Raw genomic sequence first — 15,399 nt, forward strand, 5'->3', positions numbered from 1 at the left:
TAGGATTCTACCTCCCCATGATGCGGCCTTATTAGAGCTGTAGGATTCTACCTCCCCATGATGCGGTCTTATTAGGATCGTAGGATTCTACCTCCCCATGATGCGGTCTTATTAGAGCTGTAGGATTCTACCTCCCCATGATGCGGTCTTCTCCTGCCGTTTGTCCCATTTCTGGATCGGCCCCTTCCTCTGCTCCTCCTCGGCTTTAGCTCGGCTCTTCTGTAGATGGACACGGACGCACAAGCACACATCAGTGGATTTAACTCATTTTTCTTTACAGCAAGTTACATTACAGCATTTACAGAAGGAAATGAGTCTATTTTATAAATGTGGTTAAGCTTGGGCTTAACAGGCTGACAAAAAATCGACTTATTGCTCAATGGTGTTTTTTGCCCCCAACGGCACCTTCCAGGCAGCACAGCCTAAAAGGCACTACCTTTACCCTATTCCTAACCTTAACCCCCTCAACCCTCATCCTACCCCTAAACTGAGGGGAGTAGTGCCTTGAAGGCAGCGCTGCCTGGAAGGCACCATTGAGGGCAAATAATACCAAGGACCCTATTGCTCATTTATCGTTGTTCTGGCAGCAGCCAGCAAAAGAAATCTATGTAGCGTACAAATCTCATCTGGTGCCCCCTTACCTCCTTCTGCCTTGAGTCAGGTTTCTGCTGGTCCCTCTGGGAGTAGCTCTCTGGAGCGGCGGCCCTTTTAGCTGTGGGGGCCTTGGAGCGGGGCCCGATGTCAGGCAGGGGCCTGCCCTCAACGTTAGCCAGCATGCAGCTCTGGTACAGCTGGGAACGGACGAAACGAGCGTAGCTGTCAAACTTCATCAGCTTGAAAATCTGAGAGAGTGAGAGAGAGAGAGAGAGAGATAAAGAGAGAGAGAGAGAGAGAGAGAGAGAGAGAGGGGTGAGAAATGGGGCAAGGACATTAGGACTTAGATGGGATCTGCTATGAAGGATTTATTTGTAATTATTTTTTACTCATTCTCATGATTATGTTCCCACTGGACATAACAACTAACAGCATGAAATGTACACTTGTGGCAAGTGTACATCTAATCTGTATCTCTATTAATATCTGTGTTGTCATCACTAACTCTATCATATCACGATAGTTAAACACACAAAGCTCTTTTCTCTCAGATGAGCAGGAACACTAAAAACATTGCTCCCTTAAAGTGCCCTGCATAGGATAACGGCCATAGGATAACGGTCATCACAAGTTATTTATTTACTTTGACATCTTCATTGCTGTGTGTGTGCACAGCCCTGCTTGACTCTGCGTGCATCAGCATCTTGATTTCTCATTTGGCAAGAGCTCCGTTGAAATGAAAGGAAATGAAATGAGAGGCATTAAGGCTAAGTCGATTGATTTTGATATGGATTAGTGCTGACAGATCAATTCTGCCGGTGCAAAATGCCATAATTATGAGGGATTGCGGCTGATGCATCAAGAGCTCCGAATGCGAATGAGTTTTCAAACTGCTCATAAAAAAGGAATTTGGCAAAGCAATGCATTATTGAGGCTTCATGGTTGTCCTCATAGAGGAGGGCCTTAAACAATTTTATAGAGAATGTTTTGAAGAGGGGAGAGTGGACTTTTGGTATTGGCATTGTGATGAAAAACATTTGAAGAATCCCGTTCGACATCTCTGAGTCTTTTAAACGGTTCTTAGCTGCTTTAAAAGGTTCTCAGTACTGCAACTAAATGTCTTGCTGACTTCCCAAATGAACAAAATCTTTTTTCGTTAAGTCTGTCAGATTCAATTAGTGCCATGTAAGGAAAAGAGATTCTGGAAATTTGGCACCCTAGATACAAGATAAGTACACCTGATTATCATTGACCATCTATTTGCTTTGCATATATCCTCTCTAACACTCCCTCTTTGTCTCAGTGAACTGACACCAATTACTGGCCATTGTGAAATACCAAGGACACCCAAAGACATCACTGAGAGACTTAAGACTGAGTGTCGGTCAAACAAATGGCAATGTGGATACTATTTAGTCTCTATTTATTTTACTCTCTGGCATCTCAGTACCTCAGTGGCTGTTGTGCCTTACTCTCACCTGCTGTTGGGCTTTCTGAAACATGTTTGAGTGCGGAGCTTTGAGAGTCTGCTCATCCACACGGGCCGTGTCGTCAATGTTGACTGGAAGAGTAGCGCTATCTGAGAGGTAGGTGTTGTAGATAGATAGAGCCTCACGGCACAGCTGGAGACACACAAACAAAACACATCAATAACAACACATCGATGGATTACTTCTTTGCCTCTATAACAAAAAAAGACATTTTGTTAATTCATCAATTTCATTACTTCAACAAATTCATTAGTAAAGAATGACATGATCTTCCAAATTTGGTTTGAGTTGAAAGAACCGACCATTTTCAGTATGCTTAAAAAAATGAGATATAGAAAATGTGCAGAAATGCACAGCAGATAAGTGATCCGCATATTCAGAGAGCCGAAGCACTGCACCTCATCTGGCTGAGAAGAGGGGATCCTGCGGAACTTCTCACACGCCTGCCAGAATAAGATGTTCTCAGCGCTGACCTCGGACTTCAGGAAGGCCTGCGGGGAGAAGGACCAAAGCACACAGGTGACCAGGAGTGACCCACACGGCATCACTTTGCCATTTAACCATCTTTGTCACCAGGGGAGTCTGACTGCAGAATATTATGTCTGTTATATACAGGGCAGCACCAACAAATGGTGATCTGCTTCTCTCTGTATGTAGCCCATGGGCTAGAGCTGCCCAACAAAGATTCAGCAGTCAAGCACACCACTAGCTGCGTCTGTGTTTGGATCCATATTAAATTGAGTGTATGAAAGGAAGTGCCTGGAATGTACAATGTGTTGTGAGTCATGATGCTGTCTGCATCACACACACACACACACACAAATCTGTTCTGAGTCAATTGGTTAATTGCCTATTGTTTCCTTCGCCACAGGGTGTTTTTATCTCGCCACCTGAGTGCCACAGCCTCCCCTCCCCTCTTTCCTCCTCTCCTCTCTCCCCTCCTCTCCTCTCCCCTCTCCTCTCCTCCCTTCACCTCCTTTCTCCTCCCCTCCCCTCTCTTCCCAGCGTCCCTTGCTGCAGCTGTCCAGGGGCTCGTTTAGATGCCCCCTCAGTCTCCCACACTGTGACTCATGCGTGGGCCGTTTATGAGTCTAATTCCACCAGAAAATTGAAGATCCGTTCCCCTGGCGGAGTTTTATCTGGTGCAAGGCGCACGCAGGCAAGCAGGCAGGCAGGGGAGCAAACAGACAGACATTACCCTGAGGAGGGCTGGGGTGACTCACATTAATAATCAGCTATTTGCTGGAGACCGCTCACAAACCAACACACAAAAACACACACATACACTCACAGATTTTATGTGCAAGCGCCATATATGTGAGCGCACACACACACACACACATACATATGAGTGCTCTTCTGTCACCATCTAGCATGTCAGAGGTCTTTCAGAAACCTAGAACTATAGAGGAGCTGCTTTTCCCCTCATTGTCATCTGCACAGCATTCTGTGGAGCCAGAGTTGTTGTCTGTTCATAACATCCTACCATCTGTGAGAATCATTGGTCTCTGAAGTATTATTTTTGGTTTGGTTCTCTAATGAAACACACAAACACAAACAGTGTCAAGTGGTTAACACTTGAACCTGAAAAAGTTTGTGCAATGTGCAACGTAGGCAGAAATGTTCCCGCCCTAAAACAGAGGGCCTTGTTGAGAAACAACAGTTATCATGCTGGTTTGCAAGTATGCCACCAGAAGAGGTGTGACCAGGCGAGAGACTTACGGTGAAGTAGCGCACCCCAGTGGGGTCCTCCAGCAGCCGCTCGAAGCTGACGGCCCAGCTGGCTGTCTGGTCCACGCCGCTGGCTCGGTCATTGGGTGCACTGGGCAGGCTGGAGTTGCTGCCTCCACCCTGTTCATCCGTCTCCATCACGTTCAGCTCTGCGCGCACACACACACACACACACACACACACACACACACACACACACACACACACACACACACACACACACACACACACACACACACACACACACACACACACACACACACACACACACACACACAGAGCCGTCAATGAACCAGTATCAACCAGTTAATGTATTAACCAATACACCATATATATATATATATTGTATACTGTATATATACTGAAAATGACACTGCCACATGCCAAAAGGTTGTCCTACAATAGATGGATGGTTGCTGATAATATGCAATATTGCAATGTCCAAACCGAAATGTAATGTAATCTGCATTGCAACTGCAATGCAACTGATCTCAGCTGGTGTTTTGCTTAAAATGGAGTGGAATGGACATTTCTAAGTGACTCCAAACTTTTAAAAAAATCTATACAGTATATATCATAAACACAAAATACATATCTGTAAAGACAATATTCTTGTGTCTGTTATGTGGTACACTGTGATGTGAGGTAGACAACCACTAAGATTTCATTCACACACTGTTACATCCTAAACGTGCTCTCAGAGCTCATATGATGGAGCAGAGGCACTCTTGTAATTATACCATTACGGCAGTTTTTAGTAAATAATGTTCATACGACACACAACGCTCCCAGGCAGAGACGTAACTAATTCAGAAATAAAGAAATCAGAAATATTATGGGTTCACCTATCTTGCTAATATCCTTGCCCAGCCCAAAATGTTAAACCTAATGAGGTGAGCCTTCCAATTTGAATGAAATAAGAGAAAGTTTGCGAATAAATCTAAATCCCATTTAAGGCAAAGCCATAGATGTGAGCTAGTCACAGTAAAACATCTATTTTTGATGTTCACCTTTTAGGGCTCTGTCTTGCAAAGTAATGAATCACATTTTTAGTCTGGTCTGCTCTTTCCGGTAGGACCTTTTTTGCACTTTTTTTGGACATGAGGGGTGACGCGCTGACCTAGTATAGTATATAGAGTCATGAATGCACGAGAGACAGATCACATGATTTCCTTTCCCACATAAAGCTGTCAGCTGAGGTGACAATAAAGGAAGTCATTGTGGCGACAGCTAGGTCTGAAGCAGATCAATGAACGAGTGACAGCATCACTTCACAAACACAAAGTGTGCAAAGTTAGTCACTAATAGACACGCTTGACGTCACGTCTGTCATCTTCACAGGAAACTCTTTAAAAACAACATATACAGGATGTTTAATATGACCTCCCTTTCACAGCTTCAATGTTAAGAGACACAAAGTATAGTATGCCTTATTGAACACAAATTAACTCCTGGTTTTACCCTTTCAGTGCAATAACAACTCTTTGTAATACTGATGTGTTAATATTCACTGTACAGTACTTCCTCCATTCTACCCTTTTTGTTCCTGTAACTCTACAGACTAAACTTGCAATTCATGGGGATCATCTGTAAACTATTAGATGCAGATAGTGGCAATAATATCAGCCTTTGCATATTCTACCTTGGCTATCTGCCAGGGTTACATTTTCCAATATGGAAATGTATTTAGATAATCATTTGTTACATTACAGTGTTCAAAATGGCACTGCAGACCACAGGTTCAATAGTCATCATTGTTATTATCACTGTTGCACACAAATGTCAAAGGTCAGCTCTGTATACGACACACCGTCTGCAATTTGCATAAACAATTATTCAAAAAAATTGCTGTAAACTCACCTCCATCTGATGCTGCCAGCGTCTGTGAAAAAACAAAAGTGAAACATTTTCAACACAGCACATTTTCCAAGCCGATAAAGGACAGCCCATAAACAGGAAGTATCCCAACATTAATCTGCACTGCGGCCTCTTCACAGACATCTGCACCGCACTGCCTCTGCAACACTACGTAGCACGCAACAAGGGCTCATGGATTCCCTTGTCACGGAAGCTGTGTCCATATATGAATGCACAGAGAGGGCCGCTTGTGAACTGTCCTTAATATGAAAGGTGGCTTTGACTACAGCGCACCAGCACCAACTTGCCCTCCATGCTCTGTTTCTTGCAATGAAAGATGTGTTGACAATATTCGAGTGAAAAACAAAAATGCGCCTGACCTGCCATGAACCCCCCCCCCCCCACACACACACACACACCCACACACACACACACACACACAAACACACACCCAGTACACACAGATGTCCAAACCCTGCTCCTTTTTTTCAGGATTGTTATACCAGACTTGTATGAGAGGCAGCAAGGAGCAAGGGGAACAAATCACAGAAAAGTGAAAAGGCGTTTTGACGCCTGAAACATCTGAAATGTTGTGCAGAAAAAAAGAAGAAACACAAAGAAGCCTGACATTTCCTAAACTCTATTCATCTTAATTATTCATAACCCCCTTCAATGTGTCTCATGAGTCCCCATGGAAATGCATTAGTGTCTCCTTTACATTTTGGCATGTGATGGGCAAACCGATTATTTTCTCCAAATTCATTCACAAGTACTTAATATTCCTTTAGAAAATCCATTAAAACAAGGCAAATGGTTTCCTCTGCTCTTACAAATCTCTGGGCAAAAATTAAAAGACAAGTTTGACATCTCAAATTGATGCTTTGGAAGGGAAAAAAAACATCATTTCAAACAAACACCCTTGCCAAAAGCTTTATCTGTAAACGGCTCCACTTGAAAGTGACTGGTTAGTGGCATCAATCACATGAATAATGGGGGTAGAATCCATAAGTTGGCACTGTGATCAGGAAAGAAAGCATTTATCCTGAGACAGCATTTTGGCTCTGTTACAGGTTTACCCTGTTTTTTCCTAAAACCTTCTAAGACAAGTCTGGCCCTTCACTCAAGATACGACCGCAAAAGAGACTGCTCCCAAGACATATTGTGTTCATTTTGCATCAAGCAACAGCATGCAAAAAAGAGGAACATATTTGTCTGCTCTTCAGAGAATGTTTCTTTAAACTCAGATTAAGTAGAAACTTAATGTTCGGACTTTAATTCAAACTGTCCAAAGAAATTGCATTGGTTATACTGGTTCACGATATGGCAGTAATGAAGTATATCAATACATAGAAAATTCAGTTAAGCTCATACACACACACATACACACAGATACACACACTCACTATCACGCACATGCGTAGGCAGGCACTCCCACAAACACACAAAATATATTCGAAGAACACACCACCATGGCCATACCTTGTGCCCATTGGAAATTCCTGAGTTATTCAATTTTAAGGACATATCTCCAATCTCATGAAAAAAGACGGCGATTTGAGGACACCCCGAGACACTAAGCCTTAAAATGTCTGTGCTGACAGTCTCACAGCAAGCTCATAGTCACTTCCTGCTTGAGCAGGAAGTCTTGCCATGGCGACATGCCGCAAGAGGATGTGTGGGCACTCTTCATAAACACTGAAATCTCTTTGACTTTGAGACAGACGAGGGTAAGTGTCAGACCAATGTGTCTCTGCGCCTTCTCTAAAATGGTCATGAATGACTGTTCCTAATTAGAGGACGTATACAATGATACAACAATCAAAAGAACAGGACAATCCAAATTAAACACAATCAAAAATTCACATTTGTTTTGCACAGATACATACTAAGTGGTGTTAGCAGAAAGAAACACAATCATCTGAAGAGGGAGAAGAAGAAAAAGGAAACAAAGCAAAGAGAGGAGCAGGTCACGAAGTAAATCACCAAGTGTCACCTTTGTAACAGTCAATGTCCGACTGCCAGTGAGCCCAGTGCGTTCCCCAAACTTCCTCCTGAAGGACGTGCGCAGGGTGAAGTGACTGAAGCCCCGCGTGAGCTCCTGGAAGCTCATGGTCCTCTGTACATCACAGGGGGCATCAACAATCCACATTACTGACATGGTCATAAAAGCTCCTTTAATTAATATTACATAACAAACACATTTTCAAATGAATTCATGTCAAAACAAAAACAGATTGGAAAAGCTGTAATCATCAATCCGGCGACAGACACACCATCCTTCACAACCTCATAAAGTTCAGGTGGTCTAAAAAAAGAAAGAGGTCTAGATCTAAAAGAGAGTCAGATAATGAAAGTGAGAGACAGATCTAGAAGTACCTTCTCCCGGCCCTTGGCAGTTGCTGCTTTCTGCGCCGGCTTGTCATGTCGGTGTAAAGCCGTGGCCTCCATGCTGTTGGTGAGAGGGAGCAGGGCGGCGGTGTGGCGTTTGGCAGGCTGACCAGCCCACACTGGGAGAGCATGGCAAAAGAGACCTACATGAACGGCCTATCGCTAAGCAAACATCACCCCCCTGCCATAAAACACAACTCTGCTCGGTATAAAAGTCAACGGATAAGAAAACACCAGTGGCAGACACACACGGAGAGACAGAAAGAGAGAGAGGTTCCAATTACTAGGGAATATAATTGCACTTTTTACTCCTGTGGGTAGTGATGGCAGAAAATTCAAAGAGCTAGAGAATTTCAAGCCCATCATTTTTAAATAACGAGGTCTATCTGGGTAGGATCCACAGACCTCTCTGTTCTGCGTCTCCTCTAAACCACCATCAGATGGTTTCTCAGACAGAAAACAGTGGGGGACTGCAGAGCCAAAATGGCCAGGAAATATCCAACACATTTGGCCAATCTGACTGCAGTAATTCTCCTGTTGAGGCAAAGAGATTCTGTATTTGTTTTTCTGTTCTCTAAAATTCTGTTATGACAAATATTTTAGGAGATAGATGTTCAAGTTGAAATATCATGTATAATGTAATCCAGATTTCCCTAAAGACATATTTCAAACAAAGTTTTATGTAAGTTACATGCAAACTAACCGCATATAAATCTATGAAATTAACATTATTTTAACTGTGAAATGTAATTTCAAAGCTAGTGAGCTAAGACTGTCTGTGGTGCCAAATGCTGCCTCAAGACAGTTTTAGAAATTGTACCCAGATGCTGCGACAACAGAAATGTTTTTTGAGTTCTATTACTGTAGCTCCCTACCAGCAGTCATTTGCATAGCAATGCAGCTACATTACGTTATCAGAGTCAGGTGAAACGACGATTTACTTTAGAAGCCTGATAGCATCTTCCACAGCATGTCTATTTAAATGCTATTGCTTTAACACAAATCATTAGAATTATACTTGTAGAATTACAAGTGTTCACCCCAAAAAGCTATAATGTACTCCAATGCACTGGGTGCTTTGTATGGTAAGCCACTTTAGAGATGCCCCACTGGCCAAATTGCCCTCAACCCAGTTCTGGACCAACCCCAGCAAGCCCAGACCAGCCCAGGGACCTGCTAGGATTTGCATAACTGTGGTTAATGTGTTGTGTGATAGCAACACCTGTTCCCAGCCAGTGACATCATGCGAGCACACGCTGATGAGCAAGCCATCAGGAGAGAGAGAGAGAGAGGGAGAGAGAGAGAGGGAGAGAGAGAGAGTGGGAGAGAGAGAGAGAGAGAGAGAGAGAAAGAGCGGCATTCCTGCATCCCTCACGGATGGCCAAACAGGCAGATCTGGCAACGCAAGCATCTGCATTTCAGCCCATCAGCAAGAGGCCAAATGGACTAACGCACAGCGTGCTCAGTCAGGCTGACGCAGGGGTTGGCCAATCTCATTTCTGTCAGGTCTGTGACAGAAAATGTCCATTAAATTCGCTTTCAAGACGATTCGAGTACAACTTTGTCAGTCTATCAACAGTCTATTTTTATTTTGTCAAGACAAGTGTATTTCCCTTTTCTCATAAATATTCATTTCTTCCTGGTGAGAGGCAATTTGAAGATAATTGCTCACATTATTAGAATAAAAGTACAAGTCAGTCTTGCTCTTGCATTTATATAGCCATGCACAGTAACTGTGCCACTTACTTGTGTTGGTGACAAAGGGAATTGTGACTTCTGTCTACATTTGAGGGGTGGCATTCATCTCAAATTCACTGAGAATATGCACACACACACAGACACGCACATACGCAAACACACACACACACACACACACATTTTAATGAGTGAATGTTCACCCCGGGCACCATGTGCTCCTGAATCTGAATGCCCACATTTTCAAAAGGCTTCAGTTCAGAGCAGACCACTTGTCTGTTTCCATGATGGAGCTTTTGTTGGAGATGGAGATATCATCTTGGCCTCATCTATCCACACAGAGAATGCAACGTCGCTGGAGACGACAGCCGTATCAAAGCATCAAAACATCAAAGGCAGTCTGATGAGAGACACAGAGAAAACACAACAAAAGGTGTGTTGTTCTGTGTCTGTCCCAAAACAGGAACTTCAAATCTACTTCAGAGAGTGTACAGAACTCTGAATGAAGTTCATCCCCAAGCTGCTCCTCTGAGATAAAAACAAAGTTTCATTATTGATTAATTCACGCACTATGATTCTTGGAAAACTAGCTCTCTATTTTAATTCACTTCATTCAATTCTATTTAATGGTGACAGCGTATATGGATGAATAGCTTGATACGGTTAGAATAGTGCATGTTGAATCCTCTTGGTTAAATACAATGTCCTGTGAACAATTTTTTGTGAACTTTCATCAAGGACATTAGCCTGGCTAGCGCCTACCACTTCTCAAATGAGACGTGGTCTGGCAACCAGACATTAATTTTCTCGTATTTGAAAAAATGCCCAGATCCGTTCATTGGGTGCCACGGATGTCTATGAAATGCGTCTGTGCATAGCTTATCATCGTCTTGCTTTCTCCCCTGTTCTGTGATTGGTCCCCTATCTCAGGCAAAAATGAGGGCGGTAGTTTCCAGACTCCCTTAGCAGTGTGAATGAAATCACCGTGCAAGGCAGGATGGGAACACCCAGTCTACAGGGACACACAGTATTATGTCATAAACCCGGTTCTGATACTGCCCTGCAGGTATAAGTCGATGCCACAGCAAAGATTATGATTATGCAAAGTTTATCAGAGCACAACCAATCAAATCATTGTTTGTTTGCATTGCTCTGTACCCTCTTTGTCCTGCTTAAAACAGTTTTTGTGTTTGTGTCAAGGGATTAAGACGTAGGCCTATTTACCTGGGTGAACACTATTGCCCCCCACAGTGCAGAAGTAAAAGCTCACAAGTTAATGAGTCAAGACACGCGGACCGTGAAGCAGCTTGCACATCAACATCTCGTGCAAATGAAACATGACCAGGAAAAGACCAGAAAATCTGGCCCCATAGACTGGCAGGCTAGCCTGCTTTTAGACCCTAGCAGACTAATTCACATGTCCTAAGAAGTTGTTTTCCATGTGTGCTTTAAGTCCTAACGACCACCAGGCCAACAATTATGGTTGAATGTGGGTAACAGCCCTTAGACAGAATAAAGATCTTCTCAAGAGTGTGTGTGTGTGTCCAGAAGGCTTGGGGGAGAGAGAGAGAGGTACTGTGCTTTTGACTGTGTGACAGAGTGCTATGAGGCCTATGGCTTCATGTGTGGCAGGTGGTTGGGAGGGATAATCCAGGTAAGTCTTTAATGCAGGAGTGAGGCGGAGGAGGTGAGTTGGGTGGGGGTGGGGGTGAGAGGGCCGGGGAGAGGGAGGAAGAGACGCGTGAAGAGATTGCTAATTGTGGCCCGTTAATCCTTCCCAAGTCCCCACCTCCTCTTCCTCCGACCGAGTGGAGACGGGTCTCCATCCATCCTAGCCGAGGCAGCTCCGCTAAAGCCTAGTTTCGTGGGGAGCATCAGCGGGCTGCACGAGGTGTCTGTTGGCACCTTCCATTTAGGCCTGGTGGAGACGCAGATCTAACCGCTTAGGATTTAACATAGAATGTAGCTTTGCTTCTCATCGCCATCTCAGCCAGCACTGCCTGCTCCGCTAACACCACTCACAATGGGAGAGAATCAGAAGGTAGGCATCATTACCGTTGAACTGCGGATTACCACCGACTGCGTGAATACCCGAAAGGGCAAGGTTCTGCTTTTCAGAGAGTTGATTCTGTGAATTCTTTGTTCTCTCAGAGACTGAGTCAATTGAGTAGTTGGAAGCAGGAATTGTGATGCTCAGAAGAAGCTACTTAATGTTGTGAAAACTGTTGGAGGTTCAGTGTTGTTTTTGCCAACTCAAAAGTCCTAATGCTTCCATTACTAATGCATGGACAAGAGTATATGATAAAATATGTTGCAACCTTCAGCTATCCTTTTCTTTGTTCAATTCAAAGTTGTTGTTCAGTCTAATTTCTTGATGTACAAAGCTGTTGCATGCTTTCGAAGCATTAACTAAAACAAAATTGACTTTCAAAGAAAAGCTTGTTTGAGAGTAAAAAGTCATCACAGCTATCGTCTTTGTACGTATGTAGAGAGAATGACCTGTAGCTGACCCCTTATGAAACATATGACCCCATCTGCTCCAGGGTTTGTTCTCAGTCATTGAGAAACTGAAGGGCACCACAGAATTGGAATTCCGGATAGTTCTTCTTGGCCTGGATAACGGTGGCAAAACAACCTTACTGAAACAACTGGCCTCAGAAGATGTCAACACCATCACACCAACTCAGGTAAGGACATGACATGAGCGAGGTTGTATTGCTCTGCAAGAGAATATCACACTTAGCCATGCTTGAGGATACCCCTATTGATCATTGTGTTGTGAAGTCTGGTGTGTGGTTTGTTTGTGGATTGGGCACCAAATACGGTTTTCTCAAAAACAAGCTAGGACTGGAGCTGTAGGCTTTAATTCAATGTGGATATAGGCTACAATTCCTGGCATTACCACAGCTTATATAAGTAGACTCTAAGGTCAGGTCAGGAAATGTCAGTGGCCTGTTGCTATGAAAGTGTCTGACTTGTTTTCCTCTGATGTTACTCAAGTCTAGCGTGATCCTCACATGCTTCTGACACTCACCCAGAACATCAAAACTACTTTCAGTACCTCCTCACAATGCAAATGAGACAAATAGATGGCACAGTTAACACCAATTTACCTCAAGAAACGTGTTGATATGTCGCTAAGCGTGCAGCCAAGAAGTCTTCCAGCATATTTTTTAATACTGACAGCAAGCAGAATACCTTGTGGAAGTAAACTTTCTAGGGCATTCGCCATATGTACTGTATTTGAACTGAACTTGAAATGACCCTGCTGGTTGCATATTACATGGTGGTCAGGCCTCAACAACAATGACAACAAAAAGTCGCAGTCGATATTGCGGTATTTCCGACTCGTACTATTGGGTTCCTGTTTCTATTGTTCTGCCAATCCCTGACTCACCAAGACAGCATTCACCAAAGGGGATCAGAAGTATTAGGTTGTGGGCTGACATTGGAGCCACATGCCTCTCTACCTGACACACAAAACCCCCCCAGTTCCTAGAAATATGATTGTCTGGACTTTCCTGTAAGATGATGAAGTCTACTAAAATTCTCAGTAACTCAGTAGCTCAGAATGACACTGTATGGAATTCATTTAATTCATAATTCTGTTTAAGTGCTACTTGAATTACCTTTTCAAAATAAGCACACATTTTCAGCATTTTACTGGTGCATTATTACACTTGCCCAAATTTGTGGAGAATGCGTGTTTCATAGGAACTGTCAATCTGTCAATACCAATGGTTCTCTTCTCCGTGCTTCATGTAACAGCACAATATTGAGCCTGATCAGCATTCGCTTTCCCTGGTTAATTAGCACGCATCTATTGCAGAACCCTTAAGCATAACTCCCAGTGAGTTCCTTTGTAGAGGAAAAGATCCACACTAAGAATAGAGCAAAGGCCGTGACTTTAATCCCGCGGTTGAAGATGATCTAACCCACCAAGTCGGTGGAGTAGGAGGCTACTTAAAGGCCGGGTAAAAATAGAAACGTGTTTAAAACGCTTCCTTCGCTATCTCTAGCCATGCCAGGTTGGGCATGTTGGTCCCAATGAGGATCACTGGGACACCTGGGGGCACCTCATCCACACATTAGTGGTCACGATGATGGCACTTCCATCATGTTTTTAAAATAGAATAGAATCTGTGATATGATCAGTTCAACTCTACCATTGTTTGACTCCACCAGGGCTTCAACATTAAAAGTGTGACATCCCATGGCATGAAGCTCAATGTCTGGGACATTGGAGGACAACGAAAGATCCGCACATTCTGGAAAAAGTACTTGGAAAACACAGACCTGCTGGTGTGTTGAAAACATTTCTTTTTTTTAAAAACTCATTTAAAAAGTCTAGGCTACAGTATGTGCACGGAAACAGTGCAAGATTAAATGGAGACCAATTTACTCTCTAGTCCTATTATAACATGCTCTAAGTCAATGCTCCTTCTTACAACCACTTTTAGATTTACGTCATTGACAGCGCAGACAAGAAGAGGTTTGAAGAGACAGGGGTGGTAAGACAGCACACAACTTCTATTATTAATGGCTGACAGACTAGCTGATAGACTAGCCTGTTCACTCACCACTTATCTACTAGTCATCTAAATACCTGATCCTTCCTCTTTCCCCCTGAAGGAGCTCGCTGAGTTGATCGAGGAGGACAACCTGAAGGGTGTGCCCATACTCATTTTTGCCAACAAGCAGGACCTGGCTACGGCCTCACCCGCCAGCGAGATAGCAGAGGGACTCAACCTGCACACGTACCGCGACCGCGAGTGGCAGATCCAGGCCTGTTCCGCAGTGTCTGGAGAGGGCGTACAGGTGGGCTGCAGCAGGCACAGTAGGCCTACTCAGGGCTAAGGCTGAAAACACACAACAACAACAACAACAACAACCACAACATCAACAACTTGCATTTATACAGTACTTTATCAAGGCACCCAAAGCGCTTTATATCTGTGGAGGGCAGAAATACTCACCGCTCAGCCTGAAAACACATAGAACATCCGTGGAAGGCAAAAATACCACATGGTACCCGCAGGTCACAGTCATGCCTGAGAATATACAGATAGACGATGAGGGCAGGAATATTAGTAGATCAAATGTCCTAAATGCAATATTATCTGGAGTATGTGCAAACAGAGAAACGTAAGTGAACTATTACAATTGGGAGGCTGACTGGGAAGAGATTGTTGTTGTGCTGTCACCAAGACTGTATTAAACACGCCAATCTCACAGTATCAACAGTGATAACAGCTTTGTTTGAGTAGTAGATTTGTTTGAGAAGTAGTTTCAGCAGCTATGCATGGAGTGACTTGACAAAAGAAAAGAGCTATGACTGGACTCTGTCAGTTAAATTTCATACAATACTGTACAGTATCAATGCAGAGTTAATAAGGCTGATAACCCAGATGACATCAAATTCAGTTTCAGTTAGGTGTGAGAGAATACATGTCATTGCTGTGCTGTTTTACAATTTTTAAAATAGGAATATTTTAAAATTCTGTCTACATTTAGTTTGATTGTCCTCTTTTATCCTCTGTCATATCACAGGATGGCATGAACTGGATCAGCAACAACATCGCAAATAAGAAGAAGAATTGAAGTGAAGATCATTTGTCCACAAAGTAATTTTTTACTTCACTAT

At 43.4% G+C, this 15,399-nt stretch overlaps 2 protein-coding genes across 2 annotated transcripts in view; one reads left to right on the top strand and one right to left on the bottom strand.

The window, feature by feature from the left end:
• Positions 1-7,277, bottom strand: part of rgs14b (regulator of G protein signaling 14b) — a 13,481-nt gene extending 6,204 nt beyond the window's left edge. The window contains exons 1-7 of the mRNA XM_062536799.1: positions 7,152-7,277; positions 5,676-5,697; positions 3,807-3,964; positions 2,483-2,575; positions 2,073-2,216; positions 642-842; positions 132-219 (exon numbers count right to left, since the gene is read on the bottom strand). Of these exons, the coding sequence (XP_062392783.1) occupies positions 132-219; positions 642-842; positions 2,073-2,216; positions 2,483-2,575; positions 3,807-3,964; positions 5,676-5,697; positions 7,152-7,196 (751 nt within the window). The 5' untranslated portion in view covers positions 7,197-7,277. The remainder of the gene's footprint in view (positions 1-131; positions 220-641; positions 843-2,072; positions 2,217-2,482; positions 2,576-3,806; positions 3,965-5,675; positions 5,698-7,151) is intronic.
• Positions 7,278-11,778: 4,501 nt separating this feature from the next.
• On the top strand, positions 11,779-15,356 carry arl3l1 (ADP ribosylation factor like GTPase 3, like 1). The gene is made up of 6 exons (XM_062537392.1): positions 11,779-11,796; positions 12,299-12,442; positions 13,941-14,057; positions 14,216-14,266; positions 14,388-14,573; positions 15,306-15,356. Exons 1-6 carry the CDS (start codon positions 11,779-11,781, stop codon positions 15,354-15,356), a joined length of 567 nt encoding a protein of 188 aa, XP_062393376.1.
• Positions 15,357-15,399: the final 43 nt, after the last annotated feature.

The sequence above is a fragment of the Sardina pilchardus genome, chromosome 5 (genome assembly GCF_963854185.1).
Source record: "Sardina pilchardus chromosome 5, fSarPil1.1, whole genome shotgun sequence".
Lineage (NCBI taxonomy): Eukaryota > Metazoa > Chordata > Actinopteri > Clupeiformes > Clupeidae > Sardina > Sardina pilchardus.

Bases quoted from the DNA above. Each gene is read 5' to 3' on its own strand.
- arl3l1 (XM_062537392.1), top strand. The intron at 14,058-14,215 runs GTGTGTTGAAAA...AACCACTTTTAG, and splicing joins TGGAAAACACAGACCTGCTG to ATTTACGTCATTGACAGCGC. The intron at 14,267-14,387 runs GTAAGACAGCAC...TTCCCCCTGAAG, and splicing joins GGTTTGAAGAGACAGGGGTG to GAGCTCGCTGAGTTGATCGA.